Below are 18,298 nucleotides of genomic sequence, written 5' to 3'. Positions count from 1 at the left end.
TTTACATCTATAAACTATCCTTTCAAAAAATGTGACTAACATGAACAAACTGAAAAAATAAGTGTAATTTTTACAATATTCAGCTTCAGTTTATCATTTACACACGCTCATTATAATGTGGATCATCAAATACACAAAACATTTGGTAACACGCAAAATATTGTTAATATTGCACTTACTTCTCTTAAGACATTTCAGGTAGTTCATATTTGTTGAGGTTATTCACATTTTTTGCGAAATTATATTTTGTTTTAGTGTAAATACATGAAAATATTTACATTTACAAAGAGAAAAAATTGGAGTTGTCATTATTTATAGGTTATTATGATAGTATTTTACTGGTCCTGCCCACTTGAGATTGAATTAGTCTGAATGTAGAACCTGAAATAAAAGGATTGTTAATATGTTAGTGTAATTTTTGCATTTCACAAATTCATCCAAAAGGCCGGACTGGACCCATGCCGCATGTTTGACACCTGTGTCGTAAACGATCATGTATGCATCGCAATTCATCACGATATTACATGATCCACGACACTTTAACACAGCCTGGTGTAAATGACATTCCAACAAGTTCCCATTAGTGATTAAGCTCAGCATTTTTCCGCTTTGGGCTGCAGGAAATGTACACACTGCATTACAGCTTCATTTGAAACCCAACTAAAGACAGACTGTTTCTCAGCCGACAGATTTACAAGCTAGATTTGTTTTACAATCCAGTTTACAACACCATATGAAGGGAGTGCTGAGGGTGCCATTCTTCTAAATGGCAATTCCCCATTAGCAGCTTTACTCTGATCAGAGAGGGTTAGGGAAAAAGCTTCAGACTAAACTATGCCACCACCAAAGCTTGGCAACTTGCGCTCTTAGACAGTAACATTGTGAGTTTCTTTTTTTTTTTTTTTTTGGTCTTTTTTGTCAAATGAGTCAGCAGCAATACATTTCACTGTCACTCTCATTAAAAACAAATTGGAGAAATGTGAGGAGGAGTAATGTGATAAAGTGCTTCTGTACAGGGGAGGGCTAAAGAATGCTGAAGGAATGTGTGGATATTCTAAAGTGGCAGTGGGAAAATAATGAAGGACTCCTCACAGGGGGCTGAGAACCACAGAGACGTGGCCTCCCACTGTTTTCAAGACTCACTTGGAAGGAAATGCTGCCAATCTGGATGAACAGCCACCGATCTGCCAAAGAACCGCCTAAAACCAAGAAAGTTGCGGTTAGTTGACTCTGGCCCATTTAGACACATCAAAATGCAGAGTGGCCAGATTAAATGTTTATGTTTTCCGTTACGGCCACTCTCAAGGTCATCCTGAGTAAAGTAATAGTCTGCAAACCTGTTATTTTGTAGAAAAAGCCCCGCACTTTCCGTACATTCCCATACATGCAATAACTACGCGAATATACATATTAATACCTAGCAAACAATACTGGTATGAGAGTGGACTGTAAGGGGTCATGTGAATCTTTCAATTCTGTCATCTCCTTCACATGAGTTTATGAGTTTTCACGGCAAGAGGCAGATGAGGAGGGTAGTTAATTTATCTTGTATGACATATGACAAATAGAGAAGGTGAAATATTTATATGAGAACAGCAGGCAGGCAAATGAACAGAGTAATTGGATGAAGTTGGTGCAGGAATGAAAAGGCGCCAGTGCCAGATGGGTACAGTCTATGACATTGTGTACGTGAGTAAATGCAGGGATCTAGTAAGTCAACATAAATAAGTTGTGTGTTTGTGTGTGTTTTGGAGTGTTTATAATGTTACTGTATGGGGAGAAATACGAGAAAATGATTTAGATGTAAATGGTTTATCAATTCAATCCAGTCACATTGATTTTTAAATTATAAGACATAATGTACTTTGGCTAAAATTTACTTAGGGGCTCAAATGAGTGGCCATTTTTATCAAAAAAAAAAAAAAAAAAATTGTAAGAAAGGCATAGAACTGTGTTGAAATAATGCTAATACATTTGTGCACAGACTACTGATATTATTTGACAGTGGAAGGTGTATTTTCAGAAATATTGGATTTTGAAGTTACTTATTCTAATTAAAATGATGTTAAAACAGATGGTTATATTTTAATCATACAGACAGGTGGCAAATTATAGACTAACACAAAGTATAATGTGTTAGTGAGGTGTTCAGCCTCCAGAATGACTTCACCTTGCATTTGCATTGATTCTTCACGTCTGTCGGCTCTACTAGAGCGACAAACACCATCCCAACACAAGAGGTTTCTTAATTTGATGTTTTGATGATGGAGGTGGAGAGCACAGAAAAACCATTCGCCTTAGATTTTCACTTTTAAGCGTTAGCTGTACATTTGAAACGTACATTAAAAATGTGTTTGTACTAAAAAGAAAAAAATCACATAAAAACAAGTGACTACCCTGAGCACCTTCAATGGCAGCTCACTGCTCCTAATGTGTGCAATGTGCTAATACTAATGCTAAGGACTGTATGTGTGTGAGACCAAATTTCCCTACGGGGAGAAAAAAGCAAGATAACCTTTACATTTACATGCACACTAATAATGCAACAATATTAAGAATTTTAGGCATCATGTTAACAGCATAAAACTTGGATATTCTGAATTAAGATGTGAGATGTGCTCATCGGCTAAAATTTACTTAGGGGGTCAAATGAGTGGCCATTTTTGTCAAAAAAAAAAAAAAAAAAGTTGTTAGAAATGCATAGAACTGTGTTGAAATAATGCTAATACATTTGTGCACAGACTACTGATATTATTTGACAGTGGAAGGTGAATTTTCAGAAATACTGGATTTTGAATATGGTATAATAGGGTTAGGGTTAATATGGTTTAATAACCCTAACACCTGGCAGGGGTGGGGGGTTGGGGGCATTGAAATTAATAAATACAGTATAGAACAGAATATAGCATAGAATATAGAATAATAACACAGAATGGAAGAAAATAAATTAGAATAGATCTCTTAAAATAGCATTAGAAAGAGCATAAATAACTGGTGGACGGACGTGACATTACCCATGATGATCTGGTCAGTACCAGTACTTTATTAGTAATAAACTTATATACTTACTATTACTAATTCTCCTCTTATTCATAAATGTTAGTATTGTGGATCTAAAACAATAACAGCTGACACAAAAACACAAAATGTGGCAGTGGACGGATGTGACATGGTTGTTACAGATCCCATCATACTGATGCTCGGCAGCCATGTCACCATTTCCACAAATGATCCCTGTGCAAAAACTAGTATCAGAATTATTTATTGTATAGTTTATCATCATACTAAAGAGTAAATAACAATGTAGAATTGTTATTTCTTTATAAAAATGCTTATTATTAGAAAACTGTTGATTTAAAAAGTGACGTGTGACATTCTTAATGTATGTATTGGCGTAACATAAGCAGGATGGATCAGCACCATACTCCATATTGCAACCTGTAAAAATAAAACGTGATATGTAGTATAGAATCTTGTAAGAAAAACTGGGGAATCTAAAAGAATAGAATATTTGTTTTTCAGGTAAATTCAGTTAAAATACAGGGTCTCCCATAAGTCTCCATACATAGGAAAAATAAACGTTTCTTGACATAAACCATTTTTATTTATATAATATGCTCTATATGACTGCCATTTTGTAGGGAACACATTTCAATGCGTGTCCCCCACTGCTGAAGAACTATAAAGAAGAAATATAAAGAAATACATGTTAGAACCATATGTATTATGTCTCCTATGTATGGAGACTTATGGGACACCCTGTATAACTTGACCATTTGTGACATGAAAATATAGCATTAATTGTGATGAAATTGGAAATTTTTGACCTGAAAACATAGTTCATATGACCATCAACATGTTGCAACAGAACTGAAATCCTGTAAATTTGCATAACTTGCATTTACCAACACAAAGTTCCTTTGGGGATTCACTTATATTGATTTCTTATGCACAAAGACATAAATAAGACCTCTAAGCAAATTTTAGCCGACTTGTACTTTGTGTTGTATTTGCATCGGCGTGTGTGTGTGTAAGTGCACCTATGATTTTGTCCATGCTCGAAGACTGGAATGTGCTCAGATTACCGAGCAGAAAAAAGTGCCAGGATGCCCACGGAGATACACAAAAGCACAATGTAACTCACTGCAGGGGGCGTATCTCATCCACCGCAGCGCCTGTTAACAAAAATAACACCAAAACTTCAAGGGTCGCACCACATTGGCTATAGCTTGTTTCGCTTCATTCTAGCCTCTTTTTCCGTTTAAAAGCTTTTTCTGTATTCTTTGTCCAGCCCTTCGTTCATTTTACCTTTCTTGTACAATCCTGTCATGCTAATTTTTTTTCTCAACTCCCCTCCCTGTCATCCTGCCCATGTCATCAGTCATAATCCCTCAGTCCTTATCTTGCCTTATATACCCACCCCTCCTTCCCAAACCCCCTCGCTATTTCTCATTTTTTTTCACAATACTATCTGTCTACCCTTTTGCGCTTACCGTCAAAATTCCTCCTTTTTCTGTCATCATCTGTCTCTGGCAACTGGGGAGGGCTCCGTGAGGAGATATGCAGATCTGCTGTTTGTGGAGGCTGTGTTTGCACAGACAGACACTATGTGATCAAGTGATGATGTAGCACCGCAAGATGGCAAAGGGACAGCTAAGAAGGAAAGGCAGGGATTAAAACAGTTTTATGCATGGATGCAAGAATGAAGGTGTGACTGTATGTTCCAAGGGAAAAAAAATGACAGTGTGGGAAGAAGAAGAAGAAGAAGAAGAAGAAGAAGAAGAAGAAGAAATGAAACAGCAGAACAAGAGATGAGAGAGGAAAGAGATAAACCTATTGAGTAATGTGTACACACTCTTGCACTCCGGTGAATGTGCTGAACTCAGGCTAATGGTTGACATAAAAACCGGAGAAGAGGCAGAATCGATGTTATCAGTAAGAGCCCAGGATGAAACTGGTTTTAGAGACAGAACACAATGATCTCCCTCTAAGGACTGATTACATCTGTTGAAACAGCATGCTGATATTTACATAGAAACCCTGCTGAGGCCCGGCAGCAGGCCCGCTAAGCTGACCAAACCCACTGCTCTTTAGCTGCATCGCTTTATTAGTGAGGAAACTCTGTTTATGTGATGCCATCCATCCTCTACCAAATATGGCTGCACTGTAAAAAATGACTGTAGAATTAACAGCAAAAAGTTGCAAAATTGCAACATAAAAAAACTGTAAGTGACAATACAATGCAAAGTTGTTTATTTGAAAAGTTTTTTGTGTTAACGATTAAATCAAATGTAGTTGTAGTTCTTACAGGAAGAGTATGTGAACAAAACCAGATTTGTATGTAGAAATGATGTATTTCTATTGTTTTTAGAAAATAAAACTGTAAATTGAAAAACTGTGGTGCTGTTTAAATTGCAAGACCATAATGTTGAAATAACGGCCTATTTGCTTATATACTGTGTATGTATATATATATATATATATATATATATATATATATATATATATATATATATATATATATATATATATATATATATATATATATATATATATATATGTGTGTGTGTGTGTGTGTGTGTATATATGTATATATATATATATATATATATATATATATATATATATATATAGATATAGATATAGATATATATATAGATATATAGATATATATAGATATATATAAAAGTTATAAAAAAGTAAACATTTAACAATGTAACATTTTAAATTTGTACATTAATGGGTTGGTAGAGTTGGTAGAGCGGCTCGTCCAATGACCAAAGGGTTGGTGATTCAAATCCTGACTCCAACTGTCCATATGTCAAAGTGTCCATGGAAGACACTGATCCTTAAATTGCTCCCAGTTGGACCTGGTGGATTTGGAAAGCGCGTTGGGCACCATAAAATGTGCTAAATAGGTGCAGTCCATTTACCATTTAAATCCAATGTTAACAAGAAAAGCACTCTGAGAGCGCAGACCTCCACCACAACAGATCTGTGCACCCCCCCCCAGTCACCACCAAAATTTCCTCCTTGTGCCAGTATCAACATTTCCTGAAATTTTCATGAAAATCCATCCATAACTTTTTGAGTTATCTTGCTAATAAACAAACAAACACGCGCACACGCAAGCACACAAAGCAAAGCGATCACAATACCTCCTGGCGGAGGTAAATCTACATGTTTAAAATGTTAAATTTACATGTTACTCTGTAAATATGTTTACAGTTGGATGTGTTTTTTACAGTATCATTCTGGAAACCACAGCTGCCAGTTTTTTTCCGTAAAAACAACAGGATTTTTTTTACAGTGTGTACACTGCAGTTCTGACCCTAATGTCTTCATAAACCTGTACTTTGGGATTGGGCTGATGACACATTCTGTCGATGAACACCTCAGTATCCCAGTATTAAAATGATAGAAGACTACAATTATTTGGCATCATTTTCTTATAAGATTGTTTCTCCTTTCCTTTGCCTTTCTATAGTATATAATGCATGCTTAAAACTGCTGCTAACTTCAATAATGTTGCAACAAATGTAATATTGGAAACTTTTCATGTTTGCAATCTGCACACGTTCTATAATTTTTGCCATTTTAATGGAAACCAAAGTGCACTTAGAATGTGAAATGTGAATTCATTTTTATTCAACAGCATGGCACAGTTATCAATTCCTGTGGCTCCATTTTACAGAAAATTGTCCGTTTGCATCATTACAAGCCTAATCCTTCTCACAGAGCTGTCTGTCACTGGCTTTCATTAGATTCTCTGCTTTTCTGTAGATAAAGGGTGGAGTAGCTCATGTGAACAGTCCCTGTAGTTGTTTAACTCTGTCATGCATGAATGATGAGAACTTAATCAAGATTTTTTTCCTGAGTGTTTTTATTTCTCTTTAGACATGAAAAAAACAAAGTGATTGAAAATTTTCTAATGAACCTATTTTTTATGGAGTTGCAAAAATGTCCACTCAGCTGGACACCATGTGTTTAATTTTTGAAGCAAATAAACATGTATTAACTGATATATTGTGTGAAAACTATTAAATAAAAACAGTTTTAATGCTGTGAATCTGATGTTTTGTCACATTATAACATACTCTCATATTCAGTCATTACTCACTTCATGGAGCTAATATGGAAAAAAAAAACTTTTGTTTAAAAAAAACAAAAAAACAAACCCTGTTAATAACAGTTTTAATACAGTGTTTTTCAACCTTGGAGTTAAGACCCCACGAGGGGTTGCCTGAAATTTCTAGTAATTGATTTAAAAAAAAAACAAAAACAAACTAATAAAAAATATGTTGTAATGATTCAATATATATGTCATTAGAATTAAAACACCACACACCTTTCCTTATGAAAATTTTAATTTAAAAATAAAGCGTAAATGTTGTCTAAAATTAATGATTGTTTGCAACATAGTGTAGCAAACTATCACATGATCAAAAACAAATTAATTTTAGCCAAAAATGTCTCAGTTTTGAATGTCTGGGGTCGCCAGAAATTTGTGATGTTAAAATGAGGTCACAAGCCAAAAGAGGTTGGGAACCACTGGTCTAATAACAATAACAAGCAATTGATTTACACTCAAACATGTTAGTGCAGATCAGATTTATCAAGAACAGCAAAGTTACAGTAATGGTATGAATTGCAGTGTTTGGGATGATGCATGAGCGTCCACTGTGTTGGCTGATATGGAACTAAAACAACAAAACCCATGAATATACAAGAGAACAGCTGTAGACCACTATGCATGAAAGGGTTAAGGCTAACAAAACTAAAAAACCTGATCAAATAATAATTGTTTAGTGCCAAGATTCTCAGTGATGGGATGGTGTTTTAAATCCTTATGTGTTAAGTGTTTCTTTCCTAAAATAGTAGCCTAACATGAAGTATTTCTGTATAGGAAAAATGTAATTTTCACTCGAAAACCCTCATCACGCCCTGAAAATGCCTACCACATAATTACTGCATGTGTTCGCTGACAGTTGCTGAGTTGTACAGTCTCTCACCCCATGCTTTCTACTCTATTTGCTACCATTCTGCCTCCCCTCCTTGGCTCACCCCGGTCTCCCTTACTTCCCCCCGCATCCTGCTCCTCATTAGAAAGCCTTTCATGGTCAGAGCCAATAAAACTTCAATGGGAGGCAACCTGAAGAAAACATGGCTGTTCTGTGGCTTTACTGAGCGTTAATTACATGATCTCCATACCAGACAGAGCAGGGCCGGTCGGTTTCTCCAAAAGCACTGCTGACCTATGGCCACATGTGGGACACAGTCAGACACATAAACTCACATTACACACACCAACTGTCTCTCATGTCACATGCACAAGAAATATGCATGCACACACATACACATGAAGCGATATATGCAAACATACATCCACATGACAGACATTTTATCATGCACACACACTATTTAAGGCCGCTAGACTTATTACCCTCTAGCACCGTTTGCTTAACTCTGTCTGGTAATCCCCCCACAGCAACAAGAAAAACAGAAAGTGAAGCAACATACTTTATACATAATTAGAAAATGGCTCCCGTCTGCCCTGTGGCACACTTACACAGTTTTCAACTTTAGCAGAGTATCTTTTCTGGTGTAGTATCATATTTGTTCAAGTGCTCACACACAAGCTGTAAATGAGTAAGGTACTTGACACTGCACACAAATGTGTAATTCATGCCTACTCATTGCAGAGCTGTAATAATGGAAAGCAAGTGTAGCCATTTGTCAGTTAGTGATATGTGAGATGCTGTCCTCTTTGTTTGGACTCATCCAGTCATGAGGAACAGACTAATTATAGAGTAACATTTCCTAATGTATTCATAAACAATGTCTGCTTTCATAAATAGAATAATTGGGAGGCAGGAAAGGAGTGTTCTCGCCATGTGGCTCTCTCCTTCACTCTCTTTTCTCATTTCTCTTTTTTTGCTTCTTACTTTTTGTTTGTCTATCTGTCGCATGATGGCTGGGTATTTTAGGTCGCAGTGAAGTTTTTCCATGTGTCACGGCAGTAATGTGTGGCGGAATCTTCTTCCACAAACAGTCCTGAAAAAGCAACACCCACAGAAGTGACACCATCAAACAGAGTCAGTTATAAAGAGATGTTATTTTAAGTGAAAAATATGTGTGTATATTCAACAACTATACAGGTTCTAAATGAAATGTTCATAACGTGAGTATTCGGAGTGGCTCTACAGTTGCATTAGTTTGTGTTTTTTTCTTGTTTTACCTGAATGTATCATGTTGCATAACCATGTGCAGTTTGTGGGTTACACCAATCAGTGTTCTTGCCCCAGTAAGTTTCCCCATCTTACTCATTACAGCAGCCGACCTTTAAACTTATTTGTGGCCTTGTAGGAAAAAAAAAAAAAAAAGAAGAAGAAGAAGAAGAAAAAAAAAAGCCCTGGTTTTAAATCCAACTGAACCAAGTGACCCTTTCCCTCTCACATACAGCATTAGTTATGGACATATTGCAGTCAGTGGCCGTGACAAAGCACTGGCCTGTTGGATCAGAAGTTGGGAAATGGAAAACACTGATCCTATTAAAAGTAATGAACAAACACAAACATTTTAAGTATGCACCAAAACATTTGTGCTTCATAAACAAAGCATTTCCTTCACAAAAATAAACTAAAGGAATTTTAAGCTTAAGCCAAAAACCTTCAACAAAACAAATTACCTGGATAGGCCTTTTGTTAATGAACATTGTATTGAACAAAAGTTATTGTACAACAAATGTGAGACATGAGGAAGTGTTAAATGTAGACTGAAAGACATAACAAGTACTTCTTTGAATGTAACATACTGTAGATCATGTTTCCTGTCCCTGTGGGTGAAGAGCCTCAGGCGTGTGTTCTGAACCAACACACACATATACACACACACATGTACACACAGACACTAGCATAATGAAGGCATTCAACAGGTGACAGGTAAACTGGAGAGGACAAGTACCGGCTTGTTGGCCTTTTAATTGCATGTCGAGGAGTGATGTTGGATCCATGCAGATAGCAGCAGCATTATGGCCTGTCTTTGAGTCAGTTTTGGCTACTTTTTGGCTGGATTATGGGATTTGGGGCTCTTCTGGGGCAGTTATGGCTATATTTTGGGAGTCCACAATTATAGTTTTGGGTGAATTTTGGCCTTCTGTTGGCCTCTCTTTGGGTCAGTTTTGGCTACTTTTTGGCTGGATTATGGGGATTTGGGGCTTTTCTGGGATAATTATGACTATGTTTTGGAAGTCCCCAGTTAGTTTTGGGTGAATGTTGGCTCCCTCATGGTTTGATTTTTGCTTGCCTAATTTGGGCCACCCAGAACTTTGCCAAAATGGCATGCCAGTTTTGGGCCAAATTTGAACCATAATGATTTTGCTATCTGGGCAGAGGCCGGAGGAAGGGTCCTCCGCAGATAGCAAATATTTTGGCAGTATTATGGCATACATTTGGCGTTTTTGGCTTTTGTTTGGCATTATGAAAACCTTTAGGCTTAACTGTGGTATGATTAAGGATATCCATAATAAATATGGAAGCACCAGCAATATATGGCTGAGTTATGGCATATGTGTGGTTAACCAAAAGACTGGGCAAAGAGCGGGATCGAGTATAGGGATGGTATGGCATGTTTATGGTAAGTCAGAAGATTGACTAAAGAGCGGCAACATCTTATTCCATATATGGATGTGTTTTGGTTGTGTTTTGGCATATTTCTGTAAAGCCAAAGAACAAGAATTCCCACCCAGAAGAAAACCCCACTTCATTTTAAAAGCATGATCAGCACAAATTTTGGGTGAATTTTGGCCTCCTTTTGGCGTCTTTTTGGGTCAGTTTTGGTTACTTTTTGGCTGGATTATGGGGATTTGGGGCTTTTCTGGGACAATTATGGCTATATTTTGGAAGTCCGCAATTAGTTTTGGGTGAATTTTGTCCTCCTTCTGGTTTGATTTTGGCTTGCCTATTTTGGGCCATTTAGGGCCCATACATCCGCCCAGAACTTTGCCAAAATGGCATGCCAGTTTTGGGGCCTAATTTAAGCCATAATGATTTTGCTATCTGGGCAGAGGCCGGAGGAAGGGTCCTCCCCAGATAGCAAATATTTTGGAAGTATTATGGCATACATTTGGCGTTTTTGGCTTTTGTTTGGCATTATGAAAACCTTTAGGCTTAACTGTGGTATGATTAAGGTTATCCATAATAGATATAGAGGCACCAGCAATATATGGCTGAGTTATGGCATATGTGTGGTTAACCAAAAGACTGGGCAAAGAGCAGGATCAAGTATAGGGATGGTATGGCATGTTTATGGTAAGTCAGAAGATTGACTAAAGAGCGGCAACATCTTATTCCATATGTGGATGTGTTTTGGTTGTGTTTTGGCATACTTCTGTAAAGCCAAAACACTGCGCAAAAAGCGGGAATTTCTACCCAGAAGAAAACCCCACTTAATTTTAAAAGCATGATCAGCACAAATTTTGGCCTCCTTTTGGCCTCCTTTTGGCCTCTCTTTGGGTCAGTTTTGGCTACTTTTTGGCTGGATTATGGGGATTTGGGGCTTTTCTGGGACAATTATGGCTATATTTTGGAAGTCCCCAATTAGTTTTGGGTGAATGTTGGCTCCCTCATGGTTTGATTTTGGCTTGTCTATTTTGGGCCATTTAGGGCCCATACATCCACCCAGAACTTTGCCAAAATGGAAAGCCAATTTGGGCCAAATTTGAACCATAATGATTTTGCTATCTGGGCAGAGGCTGGAGGAAGGGTCCTCCCCAGATAGCAAATATTTTGGCAGTATTATGGCATACATTTGGCCTTTTTTTTGGCATTATGAAAACCTTTAGGCTTAACTGTGGTATGATTAAGGTTATCCATAATAAATATGAAGGCACCAGCAATATATGGTTGAGTTATGGCATATGTGTGGTTAACCAAAAGACTGGGCAAAGAGTGGGATCAAGTATAGGGATGGTCTGGCATGTTTATGCCAAGCCAGAAGATTGAGTAAACAGCGGCAACATCTTATTCCATATATAGATGTGTTTTGGTTGTGTTTTGGCATATTTCTGTAAAACCAAAGAATGGGAGTTTCCACCCAGAAGAAAACCCCACTTCATCTTAAAAGCATGATCAACCCAAATTTTGGGTGAATTTTGGCCTCCTTTTGGGTCAGTTTTGGCTACTTTTTGGCTGGATTGTGGGGATTTGGGGCTTTTCTGGGACAATTACGGCTATATTTTGGAAGTCCCCAGTTAGTTTTGGGTGAATTTTGTCTTCCTTCTCGTTTGATTTTGGCTTGCCTATTTTGGGCCATTTAGGACCCATACATCCACCCAGAACTTTGCCAAAAGGGCATGCCAGTTTTGGGCCAAATTTAATGAATTTGCTATCTGGGTCTGCTCTCACCTTTAGAAGTGGGTGGATATCTGGGGTCGGGGTCACGCCTACAGTTCATCTGTGACACCTGGCTGAAGCTGTCAGGACGCGCACAGCACATTCTTCCACTGAAAACCAGATGACGATCGGTTGTATCACACACACTCACACAAACACACACACATTCATAAACGAAAATGACAGATCCGTCTAAAACTAAACACTCCAAACCTGATATCTTTATATATATATTAAAAAAAAACATTTCTAAAAATAATATGAGACGGAATAAAACGGAAATGACACGAGGACCGTGAACGCACTCTCTCCCTCTCTGTGTCTGCTCCTCTCTCTCCTTCTTTCTCCCTCCCTCCCTCCTCCTCCTCCTCATTCCACAGAGTGGCAGCTCTGGCACAGCATCGTTGACAAAATCCTGCGCTGGAGGCGAAGCTGCGGTAGCTGCGAGTGCGCACCTCTTTCCCCAGATCTCCCGGGGCCGTCACAACCGGTAGGCGTCCGGAGACTAGACCCACACCGCACCGCGTCAGTGCCTTAGAAATCTCTCTCTATATACAGCCTATTTTTCATTTTTTTCATCTGTGTAATAATTCTTCAATCTTTTTGCTTCTTCTGCTCTAGGTGAACCAAACAGTGGAATATATTAAACAGGAGATTTTCACTTCACCTGGACGCTGCGTAAAAAGGCGCAGTTATTTTGTGTGGAAAAACAAAAAACAAACAAACAAACAAACAAACAAACAAAAAAGACAAGATCCAGTCCTGCTTTGAGTCTAAAAACCGACGGGACCCCTGCTCTGTTGGAGTCGCTCCTGTTTCGTGCGGCAGTGCGCGAGGATCACCCACCGACTCAGCAGACGCACTAAAAGGGCAGGAGGGACAGAGGAAGGTGGAGGGGCTTTTACGCACAGCAGCAGCAGCAGCAGCAGCAGTAGTCCTGTTTGAACTAACTGGGACTCTCAGCTCCATTTAGGACCGAACACAGTCGAACCTCTCCTCTCCTCTCGGTCGGATTTTCTGTAGAATAAGTCCAAGGCAGAGCGGTCAGCTGGGATGGATTCCTTCATCGTAGCGGCTCTGGCACTGTGCTCTCTAACGGCACCAGCCTATGGGGACAAAGGCACCAGCAAAGCCCGGAGTTGTTCGGATATCAGACAGTTTTATAGCGGGAAAGGATTCTCTCTGGATGTAGTCCCTGTGTCTGAAATATCAGGTAAGTCTGTCTGCTTCCATGCTTGTGCACTATTTACCTGAAAATTAACAACACACTATAAAGCATCCATACCTTTACATATTTAATGCACAGATCATAGAAGAAGACAAAAATACATACTTCTATATGAGTGCAGGATCTCTTTTATAACTCCCCTGTGAATGTCTATTTTGGGGCAGAAATCGCACCTGCAGCACCGTTCATTGATGATGATAGTGTAGTGCAGACATGTGTACTGACAAAAGATTGGATTTTAGTGTGTCCTTAATTCTAAAACTCTTATTTATACTCAAGGTACTGCAATCTAAATATTGCCCCCTGAGCTGGAAGTGTTTTTGCAGTTTCTTTTGCTTTGTGTGTATGTGTGTGTATATATATGTGTATGTGTGTGTGTGCAGGTTTCTATCTTTATACTTCTCAAATCTATAGTCACACTCATTTCATGTCACATGGTAACTCCCAGGCGTTCTACAGAAGATCTATGCCATCTCTCCACATTAAACAGTGCTTTGAAAAGACGTTTAAAACAGTACAGACCTGCCATTCACCATCTGCCTGGTTGATCCTTTATCAAAAATACGACAAAGTTCTTTCAAACACTTGACATTTCTGAAACTGCAGATGCAGCCTCGCTTGTTGTTCTAAGTCTTGACTTTCCACATTGCTCTTTCCTTCTACTCCTGAAGTTCCTCTCCTCTTCTCTTCTCTTCTCTCCTCTCCTGTCTTTTCTTTTCTGTCTAATCTTTGTATGCACAGTTCTTTGTAGATTATCAGTCAGTCACTTGACCATGTGCTGTAACCACGCAAATATGTGTCATTCATGGTCTGATGTCAGACAGTCACAAGCCCCTGTGTAGTTCAGTTGATTACATGTGTGTCTCCCATGGAATTCAGTGCAACTGTGTACACACATACACACACACAGAGGGGGAGAGTTTACTGCATTTTCAAGTTCTACAGTTACAGTATAGTGTACATGCATGGACAAGGCAGGAGACTCACCATGCATGCTTACACAACCAGGTTTTCTGTGTAAAGATTCCAATGAAACATCATACAATTTTTTAGTCTGAGCCCACTTCCCTGCACTGCCCCACTTTTTTCTTTTCTTTTTTTTTTTTTAACTTAATATTTATTTGGTTTTGCTCATCCAAATATGTAAGACATTTTACATACATTGACATGTATAATCACACATCCCCATATGGCACAAAAAAAAAAAAATCTACATCTACAGTAGATATTGATTACAATTAATCACAAATGAAACATGAATGACAAAAATAATAATAATAGCAGTAATATATATACATACATACATACATATAAATAACATACATGTATACAACCACTTCTGAATGCTTATTGCCTTAAAAGCTTAATCATGGGACTCCATCTCTTTGTAAATAGCTCTCCCTGAATTCTAAGTACATATGTAATTTGCTCCATCTGATAGATTTCCCTCACTTTCTCAATCCAAATGTTATATATAGGAGGTTCAGGTTTCAACCACTTGATAGTGATGCATTTAATGGCTGCCGTTAGTAAAATTCGCATGAGGTATTTTTGGTTATTTCCCTCTAAACTTTCTGGGATTACACCTAAAATAGCAAACTTTAAATCTTTAGAAAATGTTTGGTTGAAAACTGTGTTCACGGCGACAAATATGTCCCACTTCTGACACTAAGATTTTGTTTGTACCAAAAAAAAAAACCCACATGCAGTTGATTTTTCCTCCTCGCTGTAACATTGCTGCCATCATTTTCACCCCAATCTGATATCACCCCCTTTTTTTTTCTCAAAACTCCCCTCCACATTCTGCCTCAGTCAGCTTCTCTACGCTGTCCTTTTCATTTTCTACTACTGTGAGAGTGGATAACCCCCCCCCACCACCACCACCACCCCCACCCCTTCCCCTCCACCCCTGTGAAGACAGTAATGCTGGTCTATTAGTACAGGCCAAATGGCACCGAGACCTACATGAGTGACTTTCTGCAGCATTCACCTAAAGGTCACACTCTCAGGATGATCCTAAAGTAGAAACTGCTCTATGTTCTGAAAACATATGAGCTCTCAAACAGCTCAGCGTGACTATTCAAACAGCGCTGTGTCATGTTGATAGTAACAGTATACGCGCTGTGTCTTCAGATTTTAATGTGTTTCTTCCTGATTGCGCTCAGGTTTATAATTATCTAGAGCTGCCACTTAGATGCATAATTGGAACATTAAGAGTGTGCCTGTGTGGAACGTGATATCTGTTACATAAATATACAGTAGATCCATCCGTGTGATTATACTGATAGGATATGAGAGATTAGAAGATTTGAGGGTGGGGCAGTAATGTGATGAAACTGTAAGCGCATGTCATCACGCCATAGATCATAAGGTAGCGAGGGCCAAGTAGTAACTGGACACTTCTAATTTAATTGATTGACCATACTGAATAAATCATTTGACAGAATTAACGCCAGTCCTGGTCTTTTAGAAATCCCCTTTTCGTCCAAAATGCCTGCAATCCATAATGCTTTAAAGAGCAAATCTGTCTTGTCATGACACTAGCCATTCCTCTTGTTTCAATCAATGATGTGGAGCTTACTTAAGTCCAGGGTCAATGCATTCCCTGTAAGACTGAAAATACTAGAGTAAGACAGGCAGTAAGGGCCAGGAAGATAATTGTAGGAGATAAGAGAGATAGAAGGATAGAGAGGGATAGAAGGGACTGGCTTTCTACATTGACAATATTCCCCCCCCCCGTGTCCCCGTCTCTGGGCCATCAAGCATAAGTAAGTACTCGTACGCTCCAGTCGGGCATATTAAACACCGTCCTAAAAAATGGAAGCTTAAATTTACGCCTCCAAATTATGAGGCACCTGAATGTTGTGGATGATCCCTGACATTTGCAGAAGGATATTTCCTGCTGTGACACTGGGGCTTGATCATCCTAATGTATTGGCTGAGCTTGACTCAAGGTCGCATGCTGAGTACATCACCCGAATTCAGTCTGAGGAGGACGATGAGAGATGGCTGCATCCCAGCTCTAAAAATGATGTCCATTTTCGCATTTTAAAATCCTCTTCTGTGCCGCTTTTTATTTATGAGCCACAGTTCCTTTTCTGTCAGATTGGCATATCCTTCAACCTAGTATGAACTGTTTTTTCTCCTCTTTTTCCTTTTTTATTGCAAGGAAAAAGGCAACGATTAGAGATAAAACTAATGGTTATTTATTTATTTATTTATTAAATTCTCTTTTTTTCATACATTGAAAAAACAAACAAATACACAAACTGTATACATCCAGAGAGTTGGCGTAGAAAAACAAAACATCCAGAGATTCTGTTGGGTTTCTGTAAACTGGCTTAGAGTCTGGTTTTGACCAACTCTATATATAAAGTGTCATGAGAATGAGAAACTTTTTTTGTGATCTGGCGCTATATAAATAAAATTTGATTGATTAAGTGATTTGATTGGTTTTCCCCTGTAAGTCACTTCGGAAAAAAGCGTCTGCCAAATGCATAAACATAAACATTCACAGCAGCTCATCATGGTTCCGGCATACAGGATCTTAAGGTAAAGAATCAATGTATAAATAAAGATAAATAAAAACACAAAAACATATTTCCTCCAGAGGGTTTTTGGTTCATATTCATGCAGTCATCTGAGCAAAATCAGATCTCAAAGACTTCACATATCTCACCCATCCATCCCAGTGCTGCACAAAAAAATCCATCTTCAGATTTACAGTGAAGGTTATTCTTTCCATCCTATGAATTCTCATGGTTATGTCGATCCAATTATTTATTGTCGGTTCTTCTTGTGTCATCCACTAATGGTTATTTCTATTAAATTAGTCTGTTGCTTATCCTTACAAGTAATCTACTACTAGCGCGTTGACCCGTGGGGATCTACAGGTTCTAGATGTGGTAGTTTTTATGCTGTTGTGTATTTGTGCATGCTGTACCGAATTTGTCCAGCAGTCACCGCCAAAGTGTTCTGGCCATAGCAACGTGATTGTAAGGCTATTGTATTCCAAAATTACTCATATCTTCCAAAATATCGGTCCTATCAACTTGCCGTTTTCGCTAGTCTTTTCCTTGACTAAAAATACTTAAGTATGCCAAACTGCAGCTGTCAGCTCTTTCCAGATTTTTTGTGAATCCCCGGACACACACACATACACACACATGCTTGCACACAGAGGCCACTTGGCTTTTAACCCTTTAGTGCATGAATTATGAGAACCCTAATTGAGATTTTTTTTTCCTGAGTGTTTTTATTCCTCTTTAGGGATAAAAAAAAAAAAACCAATGCGATTGAAATTCTTCTTTATGAACCTATTTTTCACGGAGTTGCAAAATTGTCCACTCAGCTGGACACCATGTGTTTAATTTTTGAAGCAATGAAACATGTATTTAATGATACACTGTGTGAAAACTATGAAATCATTTTTAAAATATTGTTAATCTGATGTTTTGTCACATTTTAACAAACTCTAATAGTAGTTATTACTCACTTTATGGAGATTATATGCAAAAAAAAAAAAAAAAAAAAAATTAATGTTAATGACAGTCTAACAACAATAGCAATCACTTGATTTACCCTCAAACATGTTAGTGCAGATCAGATTTACCAAGAACAGCAAAGTTACAGTAATGGTCTGAATTACAGTGTATGGGATGATGCTTAAGTGTCCACT

The 18,298-nt window shown here is 38.2% G+C and overlaps 1 protein-coding gene across 2 annotated transcripts in view; it reads left to right on the top strand.

Annotated features, from left to right (window-relative positions):
- Nucleotides 1-12,758: 12,758 nt before the first annotated feature.
- Nucleotides 12,759-18,298, top strand: part of gpc1b (glypican 1b) — a 127,160-nt gene continuing 121,620 nt past the window's right edge. The window contains exons 1-2 of one of the 2 annotated variants that reach the window (XM_030161331.1): nt 12,759-12,917; nt 13,014-13,605. In XM_030161331.1, the coding sequence (XP_030017191.1) occupies nt 13,446-13,605 (160 nt within the window). In that variant the 5' untranslated portion in view covers nt 12,759-12,917; nt 13,014-13,445. The remainder of the gene's footprint in view (nt 12,918-13,013; nt 13,606-18,298) is intronic. The other variant, XM_030161332.1, reaches the window with a different exon arrangement.

Source organism: Sphaeramia orbicularis, chromosome 17 (assembly GCF_902148855.1).
Source record: "Sphaeramia orbicularis chromosome 17, fSphaOr1.1, whole genome shotgun sequence".
Classification (NCBI taxonomy): domain Eukaryota; kingdom Metazoa; phylum Chordata; class Actinopteri; order Kurtiformes; family Apogonidae; genus Sphaeramia; species Sphaeramia orbicularis.
Note: the sequence above shows the minus strand (reverse complement) of the source record. Positions and strands in the feature narration are given on the sequence as shown.